This window comes from Dufourea novaeangliae, unplaced genomic scaffold, assembly GCF_001272555.1.
Source record: "Dufourea novaeangliae isolate 0120121106 unplaced genomic scaffold, ASM127255v1 scaffold177, whole genome shotgun sequence".
NCBI lineage: Eukaryota > Metazoa > Arthropoda > Insecta > Hymenoptera > Halictidae > Dufourea > Dufourea novaeangliae.
Genome location: NW_015374070.1, coordinates 519135 through 539737, shown reverse-complemented (window position 1 = coordinate 539737; position 20603 = coordinate 519135). Strand labels below are relative to the sequence as shown.

The following is a 20603-nucleotide window of genomic DNA, read 5'->3' as shown; positions in this document are numbered from 1 at the left end:
ATAATAATTAAGAAACTTACATCAGCCCTCCAGACCAACAATATATTCTGTCATGGCACATAATTATTAAGCTTTCTTTGACAATAACATTTGTCCTAATAATTATTTTCTAAACGTGCATAAGTATTTATTTTTTTACTTGTATGGAACAGAAGAGAAATGGAACAATTGTTTTAATCAATCCCTAAGGGTACGATTATGCCGTGCGTGTGGCCCAAAGGGTTAAATATTAACGTTGTAACAAAAAATTTAATCTTAATCCCTTAAGGGCTTAAGTCATTGAAATGTTCCCATTTTATAGACTTCTTCTTAAATGCCAGCAAAACTTGTTTTCACAAGACAAAAATTCAACTTTTAGCAAAACAAACCGATTTGTTTTACTTTTATATGTATATGCATTGCAATTAACTTGCATAATAGGTATGTGCATATTCTATATACAGATTATATTTAAGACACTTGAAAATGCATCGTTCTGTAATTGCAAATCTTCTTCGATTAACGATAACCAGTTTAATCGTTTAGTTTCGCTCGAAAGTCTTAAAACGCAGACACAATTAAATACGCAGTAAAAACATTTTGTCGCTCATTGGACACGTGTCCAATTGTGATTATAAATGTAGTCATGTTTTACTCCACCCTAGCTTGCTCATATCCAACGAAAATTCACTTTTATATTGATTATTCATACAGGGTGTACAGCAAGACATGGGACTAATTTTAATGGATATTTCTACATGGCAAAATGAAATGGAAGAAAAGCATAACAAAATTTCGGTAGTTGGTGTAGTGTGTGTGTATCTTCGGCCTATTTTAATGAACATTCACAGAATAGAAAATCGCGGTTCGTGTCTAATAGTAAAACTCATTACAGTAGACATTCGTTTATTGCCGACCCTTTTATTCTCACACGTATTTCTCATGCACGTGCGCGCACCCCACTCTGTCATCCAGCACGCCCAGGTCGGAATAGATACGGTGTCGCGTTTCACTCGTATATTTCATTACAGAAAGCGAAGTGTATATAATATTGTTTTAATAAAATCTTCCAATATTTTTAGGTGTTTATAATAGTACAAAGTAAAACTGAACCAATAATACTGTTTTATATAAACGATTATTCCTGTAAATATTATATATACAATAATTAAAAATCTTAACCTGTATATAATTTTACAACTATTTCCGCTTAAGGAACAATTGAATATTTACGTTTTTTTCTTCGTCTTATTTTATCAAATAGAATCGCCCCTTAAAATTAGTCCCACCTATTGCAAAACACTCTGTATACTGATCTTGATGCTAGCGCTAAATCTAAATTTTCAAGTAAATATTCATTGAAATAAAATATTATATCAACCTAATATCATTTATTAAATTTAATATCTAGATCGATAATATAAATGACGATCGTTATTATTTATATGATTTATATCAAACTTTCTAAATTCTCGCTTTTGCTTGCTGTATCAAATTTTGTCCGTGCTGCCCAAAGACAGGAAACACCTAAAAATTGCAATTGTATTAAATAACGAAATGAACGAAACGCATAAAGCTATCGCAAAATTGATGCATTAAACATTTAAAAAACGCCAACACATGGCGATACATAGTTGAGCGTTAGCTTTGTTTCTCTAGAAATATTGCTCGAAACAATTCAAGAATCATATACATCGTGTATAACAGTTGCTGGACCTGTCGATGCAGTATATAAGGCCTGACAAATCTTTTACAAATCTAAAACGTACGGAAATACATCACTTCATAATTTGTTTCACTTGTAGCATTAGCTTCGCTTGGTTCATGCAACAGGAGTGCCCACAATGAAAACCCTCAAATTGTTTCGAACAATGTTGGTACATCGAGATTCATTCACGTATAATGGAGATTTTCAATTTTTGAACGATTCCCGCCACTTAAACTGATTCTTTCAATGACCTCATCACTGTGACCTTGAGCGACTAAAGCATCCTACCACACTTCTGAACGCTTGTTCTTTGTTCCCTTTTTATATATTCATTAGAGTACAATACCCGCCCTGTGTCCACGGTCTAATGGTGTCTACTATATAATAAAGTATGGTTTATCGTCCAAAGTTTCAGACTCTTCCAAGAATATAATCACGCTAAATTTCTTTACTACGTAAGTCAAATTCTCACTGTCCGCTAAAATGGCCATTTGCTAACCACCATTAAAAAGGTTTCATAAATTTATTTTCCAGTGGGCACCGTATGCTGAAATTTACACTGTACTGATGCAACTTTTTTGATAAATGCTTCAATAACAATGGAACCAAGTACATTGCGAGAAATATCGAAACTTCAAGCCATATAAGGTAAATGAATCCATCATTAACATACACTACCACTCATAAGTATTAGGATACCTGGCGTATATGAAGAAAATTTTTATATATTGTAACAACTATATATTATAGACCACTTTTAGTAGCAGAAGCGTAATCCATCGAGCTTAAATATCTCCTAAACAATATTTATTTCAAACTTTTAGCAATTTCGCAATGCTATGTAAAATTTACTGCCTAGTCGGTAAGCGTCCTAATACCTATGATTAGGAGTGTATGCACATTTACGTACAGTTACACATTCTAGTCTCCACCCAGTTTATAAAACAACTAACAATTATAATTTATAGTAGTACAAACCTTAATTAACAAACTGTAGATTGCGATGCAGAGATGGGCAAACTAATTATCCAGATAAAAAATTTCGAATAACGAATAAAAGATAAAAATAAGTATTTCGTCATTTTTAATTGTTTAAACGTGGAAATTTCAATTTTTATAATAAAATAATACTTCTTTACGAATAATCTAAATCTTTTATGCATATACATGAAGTACACATGATACTGAATATAGTTACAAACCAGGGCTAATCGAATTAACAAGTAAATTAACATTTTGTTGACTATATTCTGTTTGTCGTTTTTTAATAACAAGTAGTCCGTAATGGAAACATTTACTTTATAGGGCATCGATGAATTGAGCGTAAAAAGAACTTTCTATGAACAGTTCGAAAAATAAAAGCAGTACATATAGAATGTATTCAAGCTTTAAAAACGACATCTATTTTGCACCAACTTATGTATCGATACCTTCCTTGCTCCACAGTCCCGAATGCTCGAAAGTTTGGAATTTGAAACGTCATCAGACTGTTTGAAAGTGACCTACAGTTCGAACGCCTGGCCACGATCAAACATGGCTAGAACTATTTAACCTCCTCGTCAGATGTTTAGAGTTTAGATCGAACATGTTTGAAACAATTTGTTCGCGGACCCATCACTACGAGTATACAGAGTGTTAATTTTAAATCGAGCATCTAAATTATTTACGTCACTATAGAAGCTAAGAAAAAATAAAATGAATTCAATGATCGACAAACCGTGACCTTGCAGTGACCTTGAAGAGGAACGAATGAGTTTTATTTTGACAAATGTAAAAACAATAAAACGAGAATGGTAATGTCACCTTATTTTATCAGATGTTCAAAATGCTTCAAAATCATTGTCTTCAAGGCCACTTCAAGGTCATGGTATGTAGATCGTTGAACTCGTCGTAACGCCGACTACAACATCGCGTTACAAAAAATGGATGTTAATGCAGAAAAGAATACAATGACCTTAAAAAACTGTCAAAATGATCTTCACAGGAATTTCTTTTATCACCACCAGAGGTACGTCTTGAAACCATTTACATCCTATTCAGTAATGTTTCTTACCTTCAATAGTAGCGGAAACAATTTGGATGTTCGATTTAAAATTAACACCCTCTATATCGAACATATTCCGTCATTCATTTCACCAGTGATTAGAAACCGACCACGTGAATGGACAATGAGAATCCAGCTTGCGTCTTCGACGAATCGATAAGTGAATATATCCTATTATTTCAGAAGGATGCGAGTCCAATCGAATCCAACGGAATCGCCGTGAATAGATTCGACTCGTTGAGAAGGCAGATCGATAGATCCAGCAGTTTTCTATTAGGCGAGGATGCAACCGTTGTTATGATCCGCTCTTCGACATAGTGAACCCAGGACAGCACTGATCCTGTTGCGTCAACGACTGCGCATTATTGTCTCTGTGAAATTTCCCGTAAATTTCCTTGTTCTTTTTCGATGGCACGTTTCTTTCTCCCTTCGAGGTGTCAACTGTGGACACCCTCTCCTCCCGAAATTCTTCCGACGACGAGCTCGAACTGGCGTTCACGTTCACTTCCGGCTTTGCGTGTACTAGGACCGCCTGATTCTCTACACGAGGCGACAGACTGTCTCTGTGGTGTCTGAAATGTTCCTCCGTGTCGGTTATAAGGGAACTGAACATGTCCATGTTCCTGGTGATCACTGCGCCCATGGAGTTCGACCTGAAATCTACAAGTGATAGGTCGATGCATAATTCTTGTAGGGTAATTTTATACAGGGTGTAACAAAAATGTTGTCCGACCCGGAAAGGGGGCACTCAGGGGGTGAATTGGAACAAGTTTTTCCTTAGCAATAATGTAATCTGACCAATTAGAGCGCGAGAACCAATAATTCTACCACCTGTGATACCGCGCCATACAATTCTACAGAATTCTTTAGTAGACTTTCTCTACAAAGGGATACATCGTGCCCTGTTGACCGATACGATACTACTCTTATTATATTTTATTCTGCAAACTTATTAAAGTGTCCTTCAAACAGTGTTTATTTTTAATGAAATAAACCGTAAGCATTATCGTTTTTCTCTACTTTCCATGACCTTCAATGACCTTATGCAATAGGTCGTTGAACTCGTTTTAAGCTCCTCTATCATTCTACGGAAACAAAAACATACAGATCCATTTTAAAAAATGAAGGTGACCTTGAAATATCGAAAGTACCTCCGCCTGCAAAAAAACTATTAGCGCCATCAAATGGCTCTCTTCCCACTGTGCAATTTTGATTAAACAAATATTTTTGTGAACCTTACAATTTCGAAGATATCTGAGATGGTAATAGTTATTACCCCACCCTGTACAAAGAATCGAATTTGCAGAATACGAATAATGAATTTCGCTCGATAAATCATTCTCTTACCCCTCGTATCAGTGTTCTTCGTCGGTGAATTCGCGACTGATCTTCGAGCAACGTCTTGAAACGTGATCGGCGAATAGATCCTCCTTTCTTCGGGAAGAAACGACGTGTCGGGTAGTGTTGGAGATGGTATCTTGGAACCACGCCTAGACGAAGTCTCCAAACAATGTTGACTGTCAAACATGGTGGTAGCAGTGAAACCAGCGGCCGTGCCCGTTGAAACTCTCTTCTCGATGTTTCTCGTATGCCATTGCGGCGGTTCTTGAATAGTAATCCCTTTCGTCGTCAACGACCTGTGTTCTCTTTTTTCTAACCAGTAAGTTTTCATCGTACCTGCAATGTCGATGATTTTTTAAAAGTTTTAGTTTCAAGTACATCAATATTAGAACTTTATACAGAGTTCAAAAAACGAGTTCATGACTTCTAGGATAGACAGTACCTTCCAAATAATGAAAAAAAAAAGCCCTAATAAGCATGAGTCCAAAAATTAATATTTTCAAAGTTATAAACAATTTTTTGTTTCGGTTCAAGCGAGCGACTTTCTCGCTTCGAGAGCTATCGTACCGTATAGAAAAAATGGATTACCATATCATTTCTTCTTTTCCTAGTTACAGAAGGTTTTTACGATTTTCATTATTTTTTTACAATTTTCTTTACAACTGTAACTGAAACAAAAAATTGTTTATAACTTTGAATATACAATATTAATCTTTCGATCCATGTTCATTGAGAATTTTTCTCATCATTTTATGAGTATTATCTACCCTAGAAGTTATGAAACCTTTTTTTTTTATCACCCTTATAATAGGTAATAGAATTTCCGCGCTCGATAACATGATTTCTACATTTACAAGACCGCATAACCCTAGCAACCAGGAAGGATTACATTTCTTGTAATATATTATATTGTTGACTTATTGTATCATTCCATAACTTATACAGTAGAACATCGACTTCATCGGTAACGCTCGGTCGCAAATAACGATTATTAGAACACGAGTCACGAATATCTCATAGAAGAAATAATTTTAAATAATGTACCTGCAGGTCAGGCGTGGTGTAATATAACATACGAATTTATTATGTCCTTTTAAACAAGGCTGAAGTTATTTTAAAATAAACTAGTAGATAGATATATTCTTTAACCTGCAAAGCTAAATTTTGTCCAATGCTTGTTACAAAATTATGGCTACAAGTTTGATACAAGATTTACTGTAAATAATTTGCGCGCACATTGATAGCAACATAGGCACCAAATTGACAGCAACATATTCAATTGGCTTGCGCAAACCTTGTTCCGGTTTTGCCCTGAATTTCACATAAGTTATGTAGCAAGACTTTCTGCCAATTTGCTTTACCATTTTGTCAGCTGACGTTGCCTGCAGAACCGAAGTGAAATGTGGAAACAGATGGCTATGGTTTTTTAGACAACTTTTGTCATTTATTGCTGGCAATTTGCTCGAAACTTGTACACAACTGGTTATCGGGGAACCTCACAGCCAAGAAATTTGGACTTGGTTTACACTTATCCTATCCTTACGTTACTAACTTAACCTAGGCATTCTTCCCATCCACTCTCTCCATTCATTCCCCTTCTATCTTAAACCCTACCTTGTTTCTTACTATTTATTTCCTATCGCCCTATTGCACATATTTCTTTTTCCTCCCTCCTTTTTTGTTTCGAATTCCTAAGCCATTCTTCTATCCTCTCGTTCTTTTTTTAGAAAATTTTTCCATTTAAACTTAGAATACAAAAAAAATATTCAATATCTGATATCTGCTTCTCAAACGCCACTGTATTCGCTCTACAGTTTCGTAAACTTGTCTCGAGTGTTTTGCCTAGGCATATGGCGTTTTTAGACCATTAAAATCAACATTTGAAAACCACAAAAGGGCGGGAAAATATTCGTATTTAAAATAGAGGTATAACTGTTCGATATAAATGCATCCAATTAATTTATACACCTCGTATAATTCAACACGATCATCACTTATTCGCTTGATGTACATACGTATGTATGTACTACCTTAAATAAACGCCTTCAGAGAATATTGCATCGAACATTCACGACTGTATTTCAATTATAGTTATCACTGTTAAGAACTCTTGAGTGTAATGTACCAGTCATTTGATGCTTGATGGAATCCTAATGCAATTGAGAATTCTTCCAAAAGGACACGGCTTAAACCCAAAAGCCTCGACAGCGATAACTGTATTTACACCGGACTGTCTGAGTGAAATATTGAAAATCCTCGTACCTTTACCTTTCACCTCTATCTCCCCCCGTTCTTTGACTTTGTACGAAGGCGACAATAATTCACGCGTGGATTGCGATATGTGAATTTGCATCGCCTGGCTTGTCGCTTCCATTCGGGATGCTGTGTTCACCGAATCACCGAACAGACAGTACCGAGGCATTTTCAAACCGACAATTCCAGCCACAACAGCGCCGCTGTGTATTCCAACTCTTATTTGAAGATGAAGACCTGAAGGGAAACGTTAAAACAATTCGTTTGAAGCAATTGCAAGTGTATACTTTGTCAAAATACAATAAATTCGTTACATGCTGGTGACAGTCTCGAAATACGGATATTTCGACGGCAGCAATATACAAACGAACAACTACAATTTTATCGATTTTCACTTTTTTACATAAATAGATTTTAAATACTATTTGGATTTTATTTATGTAGAAAAGTGAAAAACGACAAAAGTACAGTTGTCCGTTTGTAATTTACTGCCGTCGATTTAATTCGCTAAGCGCCGTATCGGTCACTGGTAAAAAGTAATACTTCGGTGTTTAAAAATAAATGTTGTAAGAATAATCTTACATAAGAAAACGGTTGAACTATACACCTAAGTTTCAGTAATATTAACGAATAGAGTAATACAACAACACAATAGTCACTTTAATGGAGTTTGTTGAAATATGAAAAGCAGGGATATGATTTTCCATCGAAATTATCAGAAACTTTTGTTACTTCTGGCAACAATAATGTTTGTAAGCCAACTTCTAGCACTTTTTTCCAAATCGTTTCGTATTGTCGTAGTATTTCTTGTTAAATTTCTGCCTTCAGGCACTCTTTCACCTTTTTGTGTAATTAGTGACGTAATTTCAGACGTTTGCTGATAATATCACTAATTAATGGTACTACGTGGCGTGAACGGAAAAGTCAACAAAATTGGCTCGACACTTAACGTGTTAACGAATCTGTAATTAATGTATGAAAGTGATAGATAACAAGCAACAATGTCATTATTTCTATGTGTAAAGAAAACAATTTCTAAAGCCCCACTTAAGCTCAGTGAAAGCTTTTAATAAAGTACAATTTTTCTGACGAAAATTAATCTGGAGTTATTCAGACTATTTTAAATTACACGATAATTGTAATTCAAAAACTATGTCACCGCTGCTTTTAAGACAAAAATATACTGATCTCCTTCAATGACAGACGCGTTTGGACTCACTTTAGCAGGAATTGTTGTCAATTCATCGAAAATGTTATTATTAAAATAAAATGAAAGTTACAGAATTTTTGTTTCCGCGCATCATTTGAAGAATCAGTACGAAAGAGGTTGCAGACATGAATCGCGACCATTTAATGAATCGTTACTGTTTCATTCATTAATGAACGAATTGCAAATAAAAAATACACGAAAATTTGTTTCTTATTTACGGTACCATATGTTTTTAATTTTTCAATTTTCAAATTTAAAAGTATCAAATTTTAATAGATGTGTAATACCTCCGATAAAGATTTTGTTATTTATAATCATCACAGAACCATTTATCCTAATAATTATAAACAATAAAAAAAGGACAAATTGAATTACGTAACAAAATAATTATTTGGTGTAACAATCAGTAATTCATTATTTCTTATCAATTTTAGTGTTTGTGTCCAAAAAAAATCATAAACACATGATACATTAGTAATAAAAAAATTAAAGGTTGATAATACATATTGAAGGAAGCTTTACTAAATACAGACTATATTACCGTCATAATAAAAAAAAATATCAACTATTTATTAAACCTTTCACTGCCGGTGGCTGCTCCGCTAGTAGGCTGATTTATTTGATACCAAATTTCTTTTACCATGTAACGCAATTATCATTTTTGTAAAAATTATTTAAAGAGATAGAATTCCAGTATAGAAACAAACAGAGTGGAATTTACATAAAAACAATATATTCAATAAGAAATCATAATTCAAATATTTTTATTGAATTAGCAGTGAAGCTGTCCCGGATGACGGAAGGTATATGTGACAACAGGAGCGAAAGGATTAATAAATAATACTATGAAAAATCACTTGAAGAAATTAAATATAATTAACATAACTTTATAAAAAAAATAAATTGCCAAACTTACGATCAGAATACTTTCCCGCAGTCCTACCTGTTGAACGATCTTTTAAATCAGTTATAGCTTCGACCATGTCCAGAGCCATATCACAAACACGATCAGCATGGTCGTTTTCTTTCACTGGTGCTCCAGACACCACCATGTATGCGTCGCCGATTGTTTCAACCTGGGGAACAATATTAGTATAAAATTCATACAGGACATACGAAACCTTTAATATCTTACTTTTCAAAAATGATTAAAATGTATCCAAAATGGCTGCGATCTGCGATATACATGTACCTACCACCGTTCAAAAGTTTTGAATTACATTCTTCTAACAGAAATGAACTTATTGTCAAATTTTTCAGTGGAAAAAATTCTAATGAACAGTCGAGTTGACTAGACAAATAACGAAACTGAAACTGATACTACATAGCCACTTTATTATTTTTATTTCGTAAATAGGGAACATTCTATACGATGTGTCTCAAAACTTTCCAAAATGAAATTAAAACAGAAATTTTCCATAGAAATAATGATGCTCTTTACTATCAAATATTAAAAATAAATTTCTATTAAAGAGATATACCGTCCACAATAATTATACAAACTCTGAAAATGTCTGTGATAATTTTTGTTCAAGACGGTCGAAATTTTTGGCTTCACGAGTCACACAACGAGTTTACACAACATTTTGTGCTCAAAAGGTGTCTCACAGTTTAATTATCCACCGTATTCGTCTAATTCAAGTACATCAATCTAATTCGTATAACCAAATTGGAAACGAAGGCAAAGAAACGATAATATAAATGAATCATTTTGACATTCCCAGGGCTTCGACGGTTACTTTTTCCGCCACCTTGTAGAATTGCCAAAGCTGTATCCAACGTTTTCATAGTTATCATGAACGACGATATGTTACTTCAGAAGGAAACTACTTTTAATAATTGCTGATAAAAAGCGCGAATATCATATGAAAAATTGCTATTTTAACTTCGATTCGGAAATGTTTGGGACAACCCGTATCAGTGATCCCAAACTTTTGAGCGATAGGCAATTACGAGCCACGCGATAAAAGATATTTATGCTTTAGTAAATCTGTGCTTTCGTCGTGTAAAAGAAAAAGCATGTGTATGGTGTGAGGACAAGTAAATTCTAAGTCTTACTACCTATGAATACCTTATACACCCGGTTCCTTTCTGTTAACGTGTCAAAAAGCGAGTACATAGCGTTTAGCATAGACACGACTTCCATCGGTGTGATCCTGCTGCAGATTTCAGTGAACGTGACGACGTCCGAGAATAAAATCGAAACGCTATCAAACATCTAAAACAATCACAAACAAAGTAGGTACACGATTATTAACGCGCTAGTACACACCCAGATAGCACATAACGCCTCGAAGTCGCTCATTTTACGGCTATTTTAGGTCTAAAGCGCCCTTAAGCCGTCTTCAAGGCGTCATTGGGCGTGATGTGTCATCTGGGTAGGAATCGTCTTTTGGATATACAGCTCAAGAGATATCTATGAAAACCTTATTAGTACTGAATTACTTTTGTAGAAAAATATAATGCTTTTACATATGAACTTCTTTCAACTTCATACAAACTTTGAACGTCTTACTAGCTCAATCGCTAATTAACGATTTTCGCGTGCACATCTATAAAACATTCCATAATAGATATATGACACAGACGAAAATACAATGGTTCTACACCACTACAACGTGAATTGAAAATATACGGGAAATTCTCACTATACCTGATAATTTAATTTGGAAAATCTGATTCCAAGAATGAAACAAGAAGAATACTTTTCTCACCTCGCACGTGTCTATCGGACTCTCTCCGTTTCTCAAACGATCCGCCACTTGTTTCGGTATCATCTGATAAAGCAGTTCATCCGTGCGTTTCATTTCCTCGTCCAGCTTCCTCATTGATTCCTCCAGCTTCTTACTCTTCAACTGTTCCTGATCTAGCGCTAGTTTAAGCTCCACCGATTGTTGCGTCCCAGCAAGCATCAAGTCCCTTTAACACGGAATAATTGCGCATAAGTATTAGGACAATTATCGAATATGCAGTAAATATTACAAAGCATTACAAAGTTGCTGAAAGGCTAAAACAAATATTGTTTAGGGGATATTCAAGCTCGACGAGCAACGATTATCTTAGTATAAAGTAATAAAAGTCGCCTAAAATATGTATATTTATCGGACCAGGTTTCCTACTATTTACGGACGGCAGTGTACGTTTAACAGCTGAACTTTTGTGGACTAATTCAGAGGAATATTATAATAACTTGACTTTCATATCGTAAATAATAAAAAGAAGATGTCAATCTATAAATAAATTTAGCTGGAATTAATTTTTTTTGGAAATTGGACACATAGTACTTTCAAAAATGCCAATAATTCCCTCACTTTCCTAAAACTGGATACACCACGTACAATCACATAACCAGAAGATTGTTTCCGCAAGGTTCCGATGTTAATGCAAGTTCGAAAGTTATAAAATAATAAGCACAATGTTTAAAATTATGTTTTACTTGATATGGAAAACAACAGAGATATTCTGAAAATATTCAACTTCGGACATTAGATCAGCGATGCAAGACGGTTCCAAAAGTATCTAGACAAACCAAACCAATCTATCTTTCTAAGTACAGGAGTCTCGCGATTATTGTCCCAAACTCAGGTCCACGCAGGGACTATAATCGTGGGCCACGCGAAACGCTTCTGACCCTCGTGAATACGTTTCTCGTCCGAAGCTCGAGCCTCGGCAACTCGCCTTTGTAGTATTCCGACCGTAGAAAAGGGCAAGCCAATGAAAAAGAGAGAGAAAGCTTATTTTCGACCACACGTTAAAGTAATACATTAAAAGATTATATTAATATTATTCTTATTATTATTTATTATTATTTTTGTATTTCATAAGAATCAGTGATTGTTACTACGGTATGATATTACTTACTAGGCTGATAGAACTTAAAACAAAAATATTTTTGTTTAGGCGCAAAATGGCGCACTTGGAACTAATCGTAATTCAATAAATTGGAGGTAAAGTAACAAGTAAATCAGAAATCAAGTCCGGCAATAGTCGGCACATTGTTTTGTGTTGAAAGTAATTACAACATCAAATGTTGATAGGTGGATACTCACTCCATGCAATACGAGTACTTTCTTCGATACTTACTTGATATCGCAACCGTACGTATCGATACCAAAAGTACTCGATATCGAAACAAAAGTATCGAGTAATTTCCTCGTATTTACTTCTATCGATTGTCAAGCGATTACTGTCAAGTGCATTCTTTGTTGCCCCTCCACTTTTGCTGCCGAAGCTCGGCCTTCGGACAAAAAACGAATTTACGAAGGTCTGAAGCATTTCTCCCTATAAGATTATTGTCCCGCGGCGGACTCAATTTCGGGACGATAATCAAGAGCAGTCTCTATATACAAAAATGATTAATTTTTTAAGTTTCTGGAGTATTAAAAAAATTCGAGGTGTGGCAATGAAGTGTCGAGAATAATTTGTTTTCGTCAAAGTGGCAACAATGTGAATAATTACGTCGATCCCCTGTGTAATCTGATCCCGCCTCTACCTCCATGCGAAAGGTAAACCTTGTCAGATGTTTTAGTCGATATGCTAATTAATTCGTGTAAAGACGTGTTTGAGTTCCGTGTTACGTATAACGGGAATATTCTTGCACATTCACCCATTCTAGTGAAAGAGTATTGAACACGTCCAGTGCCACGGTTTTTATTCTAGTGACAGTATCATGATAAGATATATTTGTTTAGGTCTTTGTTATTAACAATATAAGTGTTTACGCGTTGACCTGAACACTCATTACTTACATTATTACTCTACAACTATTTGTATTTATAAAATCTTAAATGTTCCTGCTTAGAAATTCGATGTTTGTTCGTGTAACTTACGGTGACGGTCATCGGTGACCACCACGGTGACCACCACAATTGATAACAAATTCGGAACATCCCCCGGTATTCGCCTGATTAGTCTCCCTGTGACTTTTCTTTATTTACTCGATAAAAAAGTCACGAAAGGAACGCATTTTCAATCAGTTTCTGAAGTATTGTTGTCCGACTATTATAAAATTTCTGAATGAGTTATTCTTGTAATTTTATTGTGATATGTTGTACATGATATAACGGCTGATTGCTTGTATGTAGGCCAAACATGACCACTTTCAACACTTCCTATGAAAGTAAGCAGCTGTATATCGCTAGAATACGAAAGTAGTTGTAACCTGAGAAGAAGCGAAATAGGACACATTTTTTGTTTCCTGTCTCACATAGTATGAAACAACCTGTATAAAGGACCGCCAAATTACGTCCATAGCGAACCAACATTTTGTATATGTGTTTATTATTGTGTATTTGTAAGAAAAACATAACACTATGTTAACGGCTGTAAATGTGTTATTTCTGTTTCAATTGTGCATTTACACAAAAGGCAAGGAGAGTAGGTATACAGGAGGCATGTTCTTCTTCTTCACATGTTATTTCATAAAAAGAAGCAATCATACACATAGAAATACAACGTACCTGCTGAAATCATGCATGGAGAGGTCGTTTATGTAGAGGCCAGTCGCGATCAGAGCGTTTAAATCCGGCATTACTGGGGTGCCGAGATACATCATCATCTTCCAGTTATCCATGTATATCATTTGACCTACAAATATAGAATCGATATCAGCGATAAAAAATCATTTAGCATTAATGAATTATTATTAACCATTGAGTACTGTTCGATAAATTGTATTTCTATCCCTGCAATTAAACCTGGTCGAAGGTAAAATGAAATTAGAGAAAATATACCTATTTACAGATCATTATACATGTAAACTACTGATGTCAAATTTATTTAACAAGTTTCTCTGATAAAAAAATTTAATAAGAAATTAAGGTCTGAGTATGGGTGAAATTAACACGAACAGTACAGGAAGATTAACATCTACGAAATTCTACAGTTTTTAGGTGTAGTAAGGAAAATGGTAAATGTACAATAAAAACAAAGAAAGAAAACTATATTTTCTGCATTGTTAATTATGCATAAATATGTGTTAATATTCTTATAGTACATGTACATTTTCGCCGACTAAAAATTTTATTATGTTAAAAATAAAATTAATTTTATAAGCAGTTTTATACACTATAAATGCATAGAGTCGACAGGTTTAGTAATAATAAGTGCACAGAAACAGGAGATAATTAAGAAAATTTCACTCGAAGAAACAAAATAATATAACGTCAACAGTTTTTGAAAAAGTGATAAATCAAACTCAAATCAAACGGATACCTTTTAATCTTAATGTTCTGTCATCCGCTGAATCAAGCTCATCGCTCAATAAAATCTCATTCCTGTGTCGATCAGACGGCCGCTCCGTCAGAACTGGTTCTACTGTCACGAGTTCGAAGATGTTGTTCGTTCTGTTTAAAATCTGTAATAAAACAATCGTTTTACACGTTAAAAAATATGACCTGATTTTAAATAAGTACAAAATCTATTGAATGCCCTTACGGAGTGAAACTTGAACGCAATGAGTGGTCTAACGAGATCGAAGAAATGCGTGATTTTCTTGCCAACGAGATCGGGTAATATTACCATCAGCGAATTTCCAATACTTCTTACGGTCATATCTGAGCTGGAAATGCAAATTAAATTCTACACCGCTCTTGAATGTTAATTAATTATGGGAATGATACGTAACGAAAACTCGTACGAATTTAAACGATCAAAGAAATACAGAAACGGAAAAATTATAAAATGTATTTTAATAGGAAACGTATGTTGCTGAAATGATTGGATTAATTTAGTGATGTTTCAATCATAAATGTACACGGTGAATCATTTAGATCAATCTCTCTGCATATTTTCGAAACCGTTGACGATACCAAAATGAATAGTTTTCAGCGGAAAATAATTTTATACAGGTAGTGTTTTTATAGGTGAACGTGTAGAGGAGATATGAATGTTATTTTTTATGTATTTTTTAATGTATTAATCAATGCAACTCGTCGGTTCCTATAAAAAAACTATTAATTTAAGAGATATTTTAATTATAAAATTGTGCTGTGGTATTGACTGGTCATGCAATGTTTACCTTCTTAAACTTCAAGTTCAGAAGTACGTTCATCAGCCTGAATACTTTATTTAAATTTACTCGGTATCTTAAAGAACCTATCAACCCTATTTAGCATTTTTCTCGCGATTTGCAGATGCCATCTGTACAGGCATAAGATGTCATGCGTATTAACTACGAACTTGAGTACCACTTCGCAATATTCGGACTAAAATCTCTTCTACATTAATATCCAGTAGTTTGCATGTTTATTTATAATTGGACACTCTGTACACAGGGTCGGCCAAATTCGTGGTATAAATAAGGCGTGACTAATAGTACGGCTCAAAGTAAAATAAAAATCAAGAATAACGCAATAACGAAATTGCGTTTGGAAATTTCATTTTCGAGATATTAATTGTTGAAAATACGGACGAAACACGCGATAATACGTCTGACATCGCGGGTTATTCTACTTGAGCGACGCGCTTTTCGATTGTTTTACACGTTGGTTTCATTCGTTTGATTTTATTTCATTCAGAAATTTAACTAGTACATCGATCGATACCGTGTATCAGTTGGCGAACGACTGCTGTGAGTAGTATAATGCATCACGCTAAACGTATTTCACGCATATTTTTCCAGTATTCTCAACAATTAATATTTATTAGTTTGACCTGTAGAATCCAACCTGTGATAATGTCCCACATTTTTAGTAGCAATCTGTATACTACTTTACCCCCTAAAGTCGACACTGCTTTAAAATTTGTAGATACCGTTATATTGAACACCATGTATATGTTCCAGAGTTCCCAAACATTATTACAATTCGAAATAAATACGAAAATAGGGGATCGCTTACTGGTACGTCAAATAAAATATTTGTAACTTGTGTACGAAAAATCAAATTCGACCTACCCAAAAACGACACAAAATGGGAATATTTCGAACAAGACTGAGGCTCCTATTGGCAAATGCTTCTCCTCCCGAGTCATCGCCAGGGATGCCTGTGTGAACGCTCTGTTATCAAAGGTGAGCTGGAAAGTCACGTGGACCGTGTCGAAAAGGACCTCCTCACGGACAAGCTCGATCTGTAATTCCTTGTGATAAAAATGACGTGCCACCTCTCTTATCTGGCCCATCGTGTAAAAAACGAATCCACGTCGTTTGCTCCTGTAATGAAGAGTCAAGCCTAAAAGAGAAGGAAAGAGGAATAAGTTCAGACTTGTTACGAGGCTTGTTCGGTAATTCCTATATTTATTATGAACTTTCGTCTGTAATCTGTGTTTTAAATATCATTTATGTTATAATGTTCAAATCTTGAGTACCAATAAATATTTACTTATCTCTACATTTTGCCTTAAATAAAACACATAAGAAATTTATTCGTATATCAGGAATGTGTAAAGGTAATGACCGTTGCTTCCAAGTTGATATGTCAGTCTTACTTTATTTTTTCAGCAAGAAAAAATTCAATTTCTGTAAGAAAAATGAGAAGAGTTACAGAAAATGAAGGATACTATTTCGAGTAACAGAGGCTATAGCAATTCTTTAATATTACTTTTTACATACGCCTGATAAATAGACGTTGTTATTAATATTTAACGTTATTTCAAATTCTGTTTTTTCATTTAATTTCAATGCACTGCAAAATTAAGAATTACTACTCTAACTAAGTTTAGAACATCTTTGTCAGTTTTAAATGTCTATATATTACGCACAATTTCTACTTAGAAAAAATATTCATGATTATGAAGGTATGACCAGTTTTCCATACATTTTACTATTTCTTTACTGTCAAATTATATCAAATTGTGAGAAATGAGTATCAATATCTATACATATTTTATTATACATATACAGGCTCAGTGTCACATTAACTACATATCCTATTTGTATTGCTTAATAACGACATCCTGGGATGGATAGACTACTATATTAAGTTATCGCATAATAATTGTTAGTTGTAAACTGCAAAGTTTAAATGAAGAAGATTCATCTTGAATGAAAAATTGTTAAACAAAGAAAGATCCATTTAAATCAACAAATTCTTACCAACAAGTCACAAACTTCTTGACTCTATGTTTAACAATTCTTGGGTACATAAAATGAAGCAAATTAAAAAATAACACTTATTATACAACATAATAACTTACACCATGTTATCAACTAGCTTTGTTTCTTTGAAAAATGTAGTTTCTTAGAAATGTTAATATTTTGGAAATTTTGTTTCTTGTAAAACTCGTCAATGTTAACAAAATTGTAAATAACCATCTAATGGACCAAATACCTAAGTATGACCATTATTACTACCATTATATTCATAGCCAGATACAGATGATACCCACAGTTCAATAAGCCGTTCAATTCCCAAAGTGATTAACTCCATAGAACAATAAGTAGAGAATATTAATACAACTATATACAATAATATCAATCATATGCTTTGGCACTAAAATTTGAAAAAATTCTAAAAATGGAGTTAGTCATTTTGGCCGGTGAACGAAATAAAATATCAATTACCACTAAAAAAGAAGCACAATCGCAAATCAACTATTTACCTTGTCGCGTTTCGTTCTCGCAAATAAATGAAGGAGCTCTCATCCTCGGGTAGGAGAACTTGAGATATTCGTGCAAATTGTCCAACCCGTTAAGGAAATCTCTTACGTGACGTCCAAGTACTGAAAGCACACGATCGTAACCGTACTGGCCAACGAATCCTACGAAGTGTACACCCATCTGATCGAAAAATTCTTTCTCCGATACGCCAAGTACCTGCGGTGTGAGCGAAGAATACATTCAATTTGGCGAGGGCATGTAATTAGCAAGTATATGTGGCAACATATTCACGATACAGTGGGTTATTTTCGACAATTCTGCTTAGATTTTTTTCTCTAAATATCAACTCAGAAACCTAAACCAAGTCGTTGAATTTTATATCAATTGTCCTCATACAAATAAAATAACTGACAAGTCTGTGGAATGTACGAATGAAATATTATTGAACATGATTCGTATAATTACAAATCTTTTAATTCTAGGATCGAATGTTATCGCTGTTGTGACAAATAAATAATTTTATTATTTATAAAAGGACAATACGCTAATAAATATTTTCCTTCGTTTGGAGTGTTTCAGTTTTCAATACGTAATCACGTTTCACGTGAAACACATTCTCGACATTTAACCCCCGCATGAGACGTGAAACCCGGTGACTGGGCCACACGTGACCCATACTCGACATTAAGGTGAACTTGTCGAAAAACTACTTCCTCACCGATTTCGATGATTTTTGAATATGTTGTAGAAATCAAAATTCAGAACAACTTTTTCCTTTCGCGAATATGTCGGTCGACCCGAATTTCCGAGATATTCGATGATACATACATGTATGTTATTTTAAATACATAATGCTACAAAAAGTACCGTTAACTTTCATTAATTTTTTTTTAACATTATTTAATGTTTTTTCGTTAAATTAGGAAGAATGCCACGCATTAACTCAAAAATGACGATAAAGTACTTGTATGAATTTAATAATTACGAGAGGAAGTAGTTATTTTACATAAAACTTGCCATAAATCTGTTTTAGCGTATTCGCAAACTGATTTTAATTTTAAAACAATTTCTGGAGAACATTAATAATGCAATACGTACAAAGTTTTCCTGTTCTATGGAAAATCATCATTCTAGTCAGAATCTAATTTGTAAAGCATCTTTTCATGTTAATTTCAAATATTTTTCTCTCATTTTAGGGGGCATATGCTCGCATGGCTACATTATGTCTACTTTTTATACACAGTTTTATTTATTTATAATTTATAACAATCTATAATTACGCAGATGCACTCCATCTTCAGCAATACCAAAAGTGAAAGTACATTAACAAAATTAATTTAGCAATACAGCAGATAAAAAAAGTATTCTCACACAGGCACATTTTTAAAATAATTTTATAACTGCTTACATCCTTTTAAAAATTTCCGTTACTTTAGTTTATCTTAATTGGATAAAACTTCTGAATCATATATTTTTCACACTTGTAAATTCCATTATATCAATTATTTCATATTATCCATGTAATATCTACTCTGGTTGCCTACTTCGTAAAATCAGAATCATGTAAAAATTAATTTCAAGGAGAAAAGAATCTATTAAATCAAAAATATTGTTTATTAAAAGTTTAATTTCATTGTTCGTTTGTGCTATCAATGCATATAGCTACAAAAAAATTGTATTGTACTTTGAAAACTGTACTTTAAACAGTAAACTCACTTTTACTTTAAAAATGTTACATTATATAGATAAAAATAATTTATATTCTCCTTCGTATTCGACCTTAAGCATATTAATAATTCGAATTATGGACTTACTGAAGAAAAAAAATATTAGATGCAATGATAGGTGTTAAAATAAAATGAAAAGTTGCACTCATACACTGTTAATTATTAGGTGTACCAATAAATAATCCCACTATATTTACTAACTACGAAGCAGTATATTTTCAATTAAAAATATGTTTTCTTGAAAAGTCAGTATAAATACACATTAAACAATATACATAGATCCTTTATTTCCGTACAAACGAAAATACTAATTTCATCAAGATATAATGGATTACTTATTGGTACACCTAACACTTGTCTCAATGAACTTTTTCATAAAAATATTATAATAAATACAATAATAGACTTCATAGTAGAGTGAAAAATTAATTACTAAATTATGCTGCGTCTGAAGAATGTACACAATACGCACGTGGTTAACCTGAACAATTTTAACCATGCGAATCCTACCTGAATAGCCTTCTTCGCCAATCTCGGAATCAGATTCTCAGGATAAACCTGATGAACACTGAAACTGGGTTGATCTACGGACGCTTGTCGTCGGATCTCTTCCCATCGATCTTCGCCGTAGACCTGCCGTATATACTCGGACATGTTCTCTAATATTAGGCCGTACATCTTTGCTGATATTCACTCGCTTCCTGTTAAATAAAAGAAAAAACAATCATTCAATTGGGCCCAAAAGAACTACGGGAAACCGGGGATAATTGTCATATTTTTTAATTGACAATTTTTTTCTCCGTAAT

At 33.9% G+C, this 20603-nt stretch overlaps 1 protein-coding gene across 1 annotated transcript; it reads right to left on the bottom strand.

Moving 5' to 3' along the window:
• Positions 1–4026: 4026 nt before the first annotated feature.
• LOC107190312 (soluble guanylate cyclase 88E) lies at positions 4027–20475 on the bottom strand. Its single transcript, XM_015579102.1, has 12 exons — positions 20308–20475; positions 18073–18286; positions 16430–16703; positions 14971–15094; positions 14749–14890; positions 13995–14121; positions 11250–11454; positions 10607–10753; positions 9479–9611; positions 7335–7562; positions 5079–5408; positions 4027–4391 (listed from the first exon to the last, which is right to left on the bottom strand). The coding sequence occupies exons 1-12, from the start codon at positions 20473–20475 to the stop codon at positions 4027–4029; spliced, it is 2457 nt and encodes an 818-aa protein (XP_015434588.1).
• Between the last annotated feature and the right edge of the window lie 128 nt (positions 20476–20603).

Bases quoted from the DNA above. Each gene is read 5' to 3' on its own strand.
- LOC107190312 (XM_015579102.1), bottom strand. From the start codon at position 20,475: ATGTACGGCCTAATATTAGAGAACATGTCCGAGTATATACGGCAGGTC. The intron at 18,287-20,307 runs GTAGGATTCGCA...CTCACACCGCAG, and splicing joins TGGCGAAGAAGGCTATTCAG to GTACTTGGCGTATCGGAGAA. The intron at 11,455-13,994 runs GTACGTTGTATT...TCCGTGTTAAAG, and splicing joins TCCATGCATGATTTCAGCAG to GGACTTGATGCTTGCTGGGA.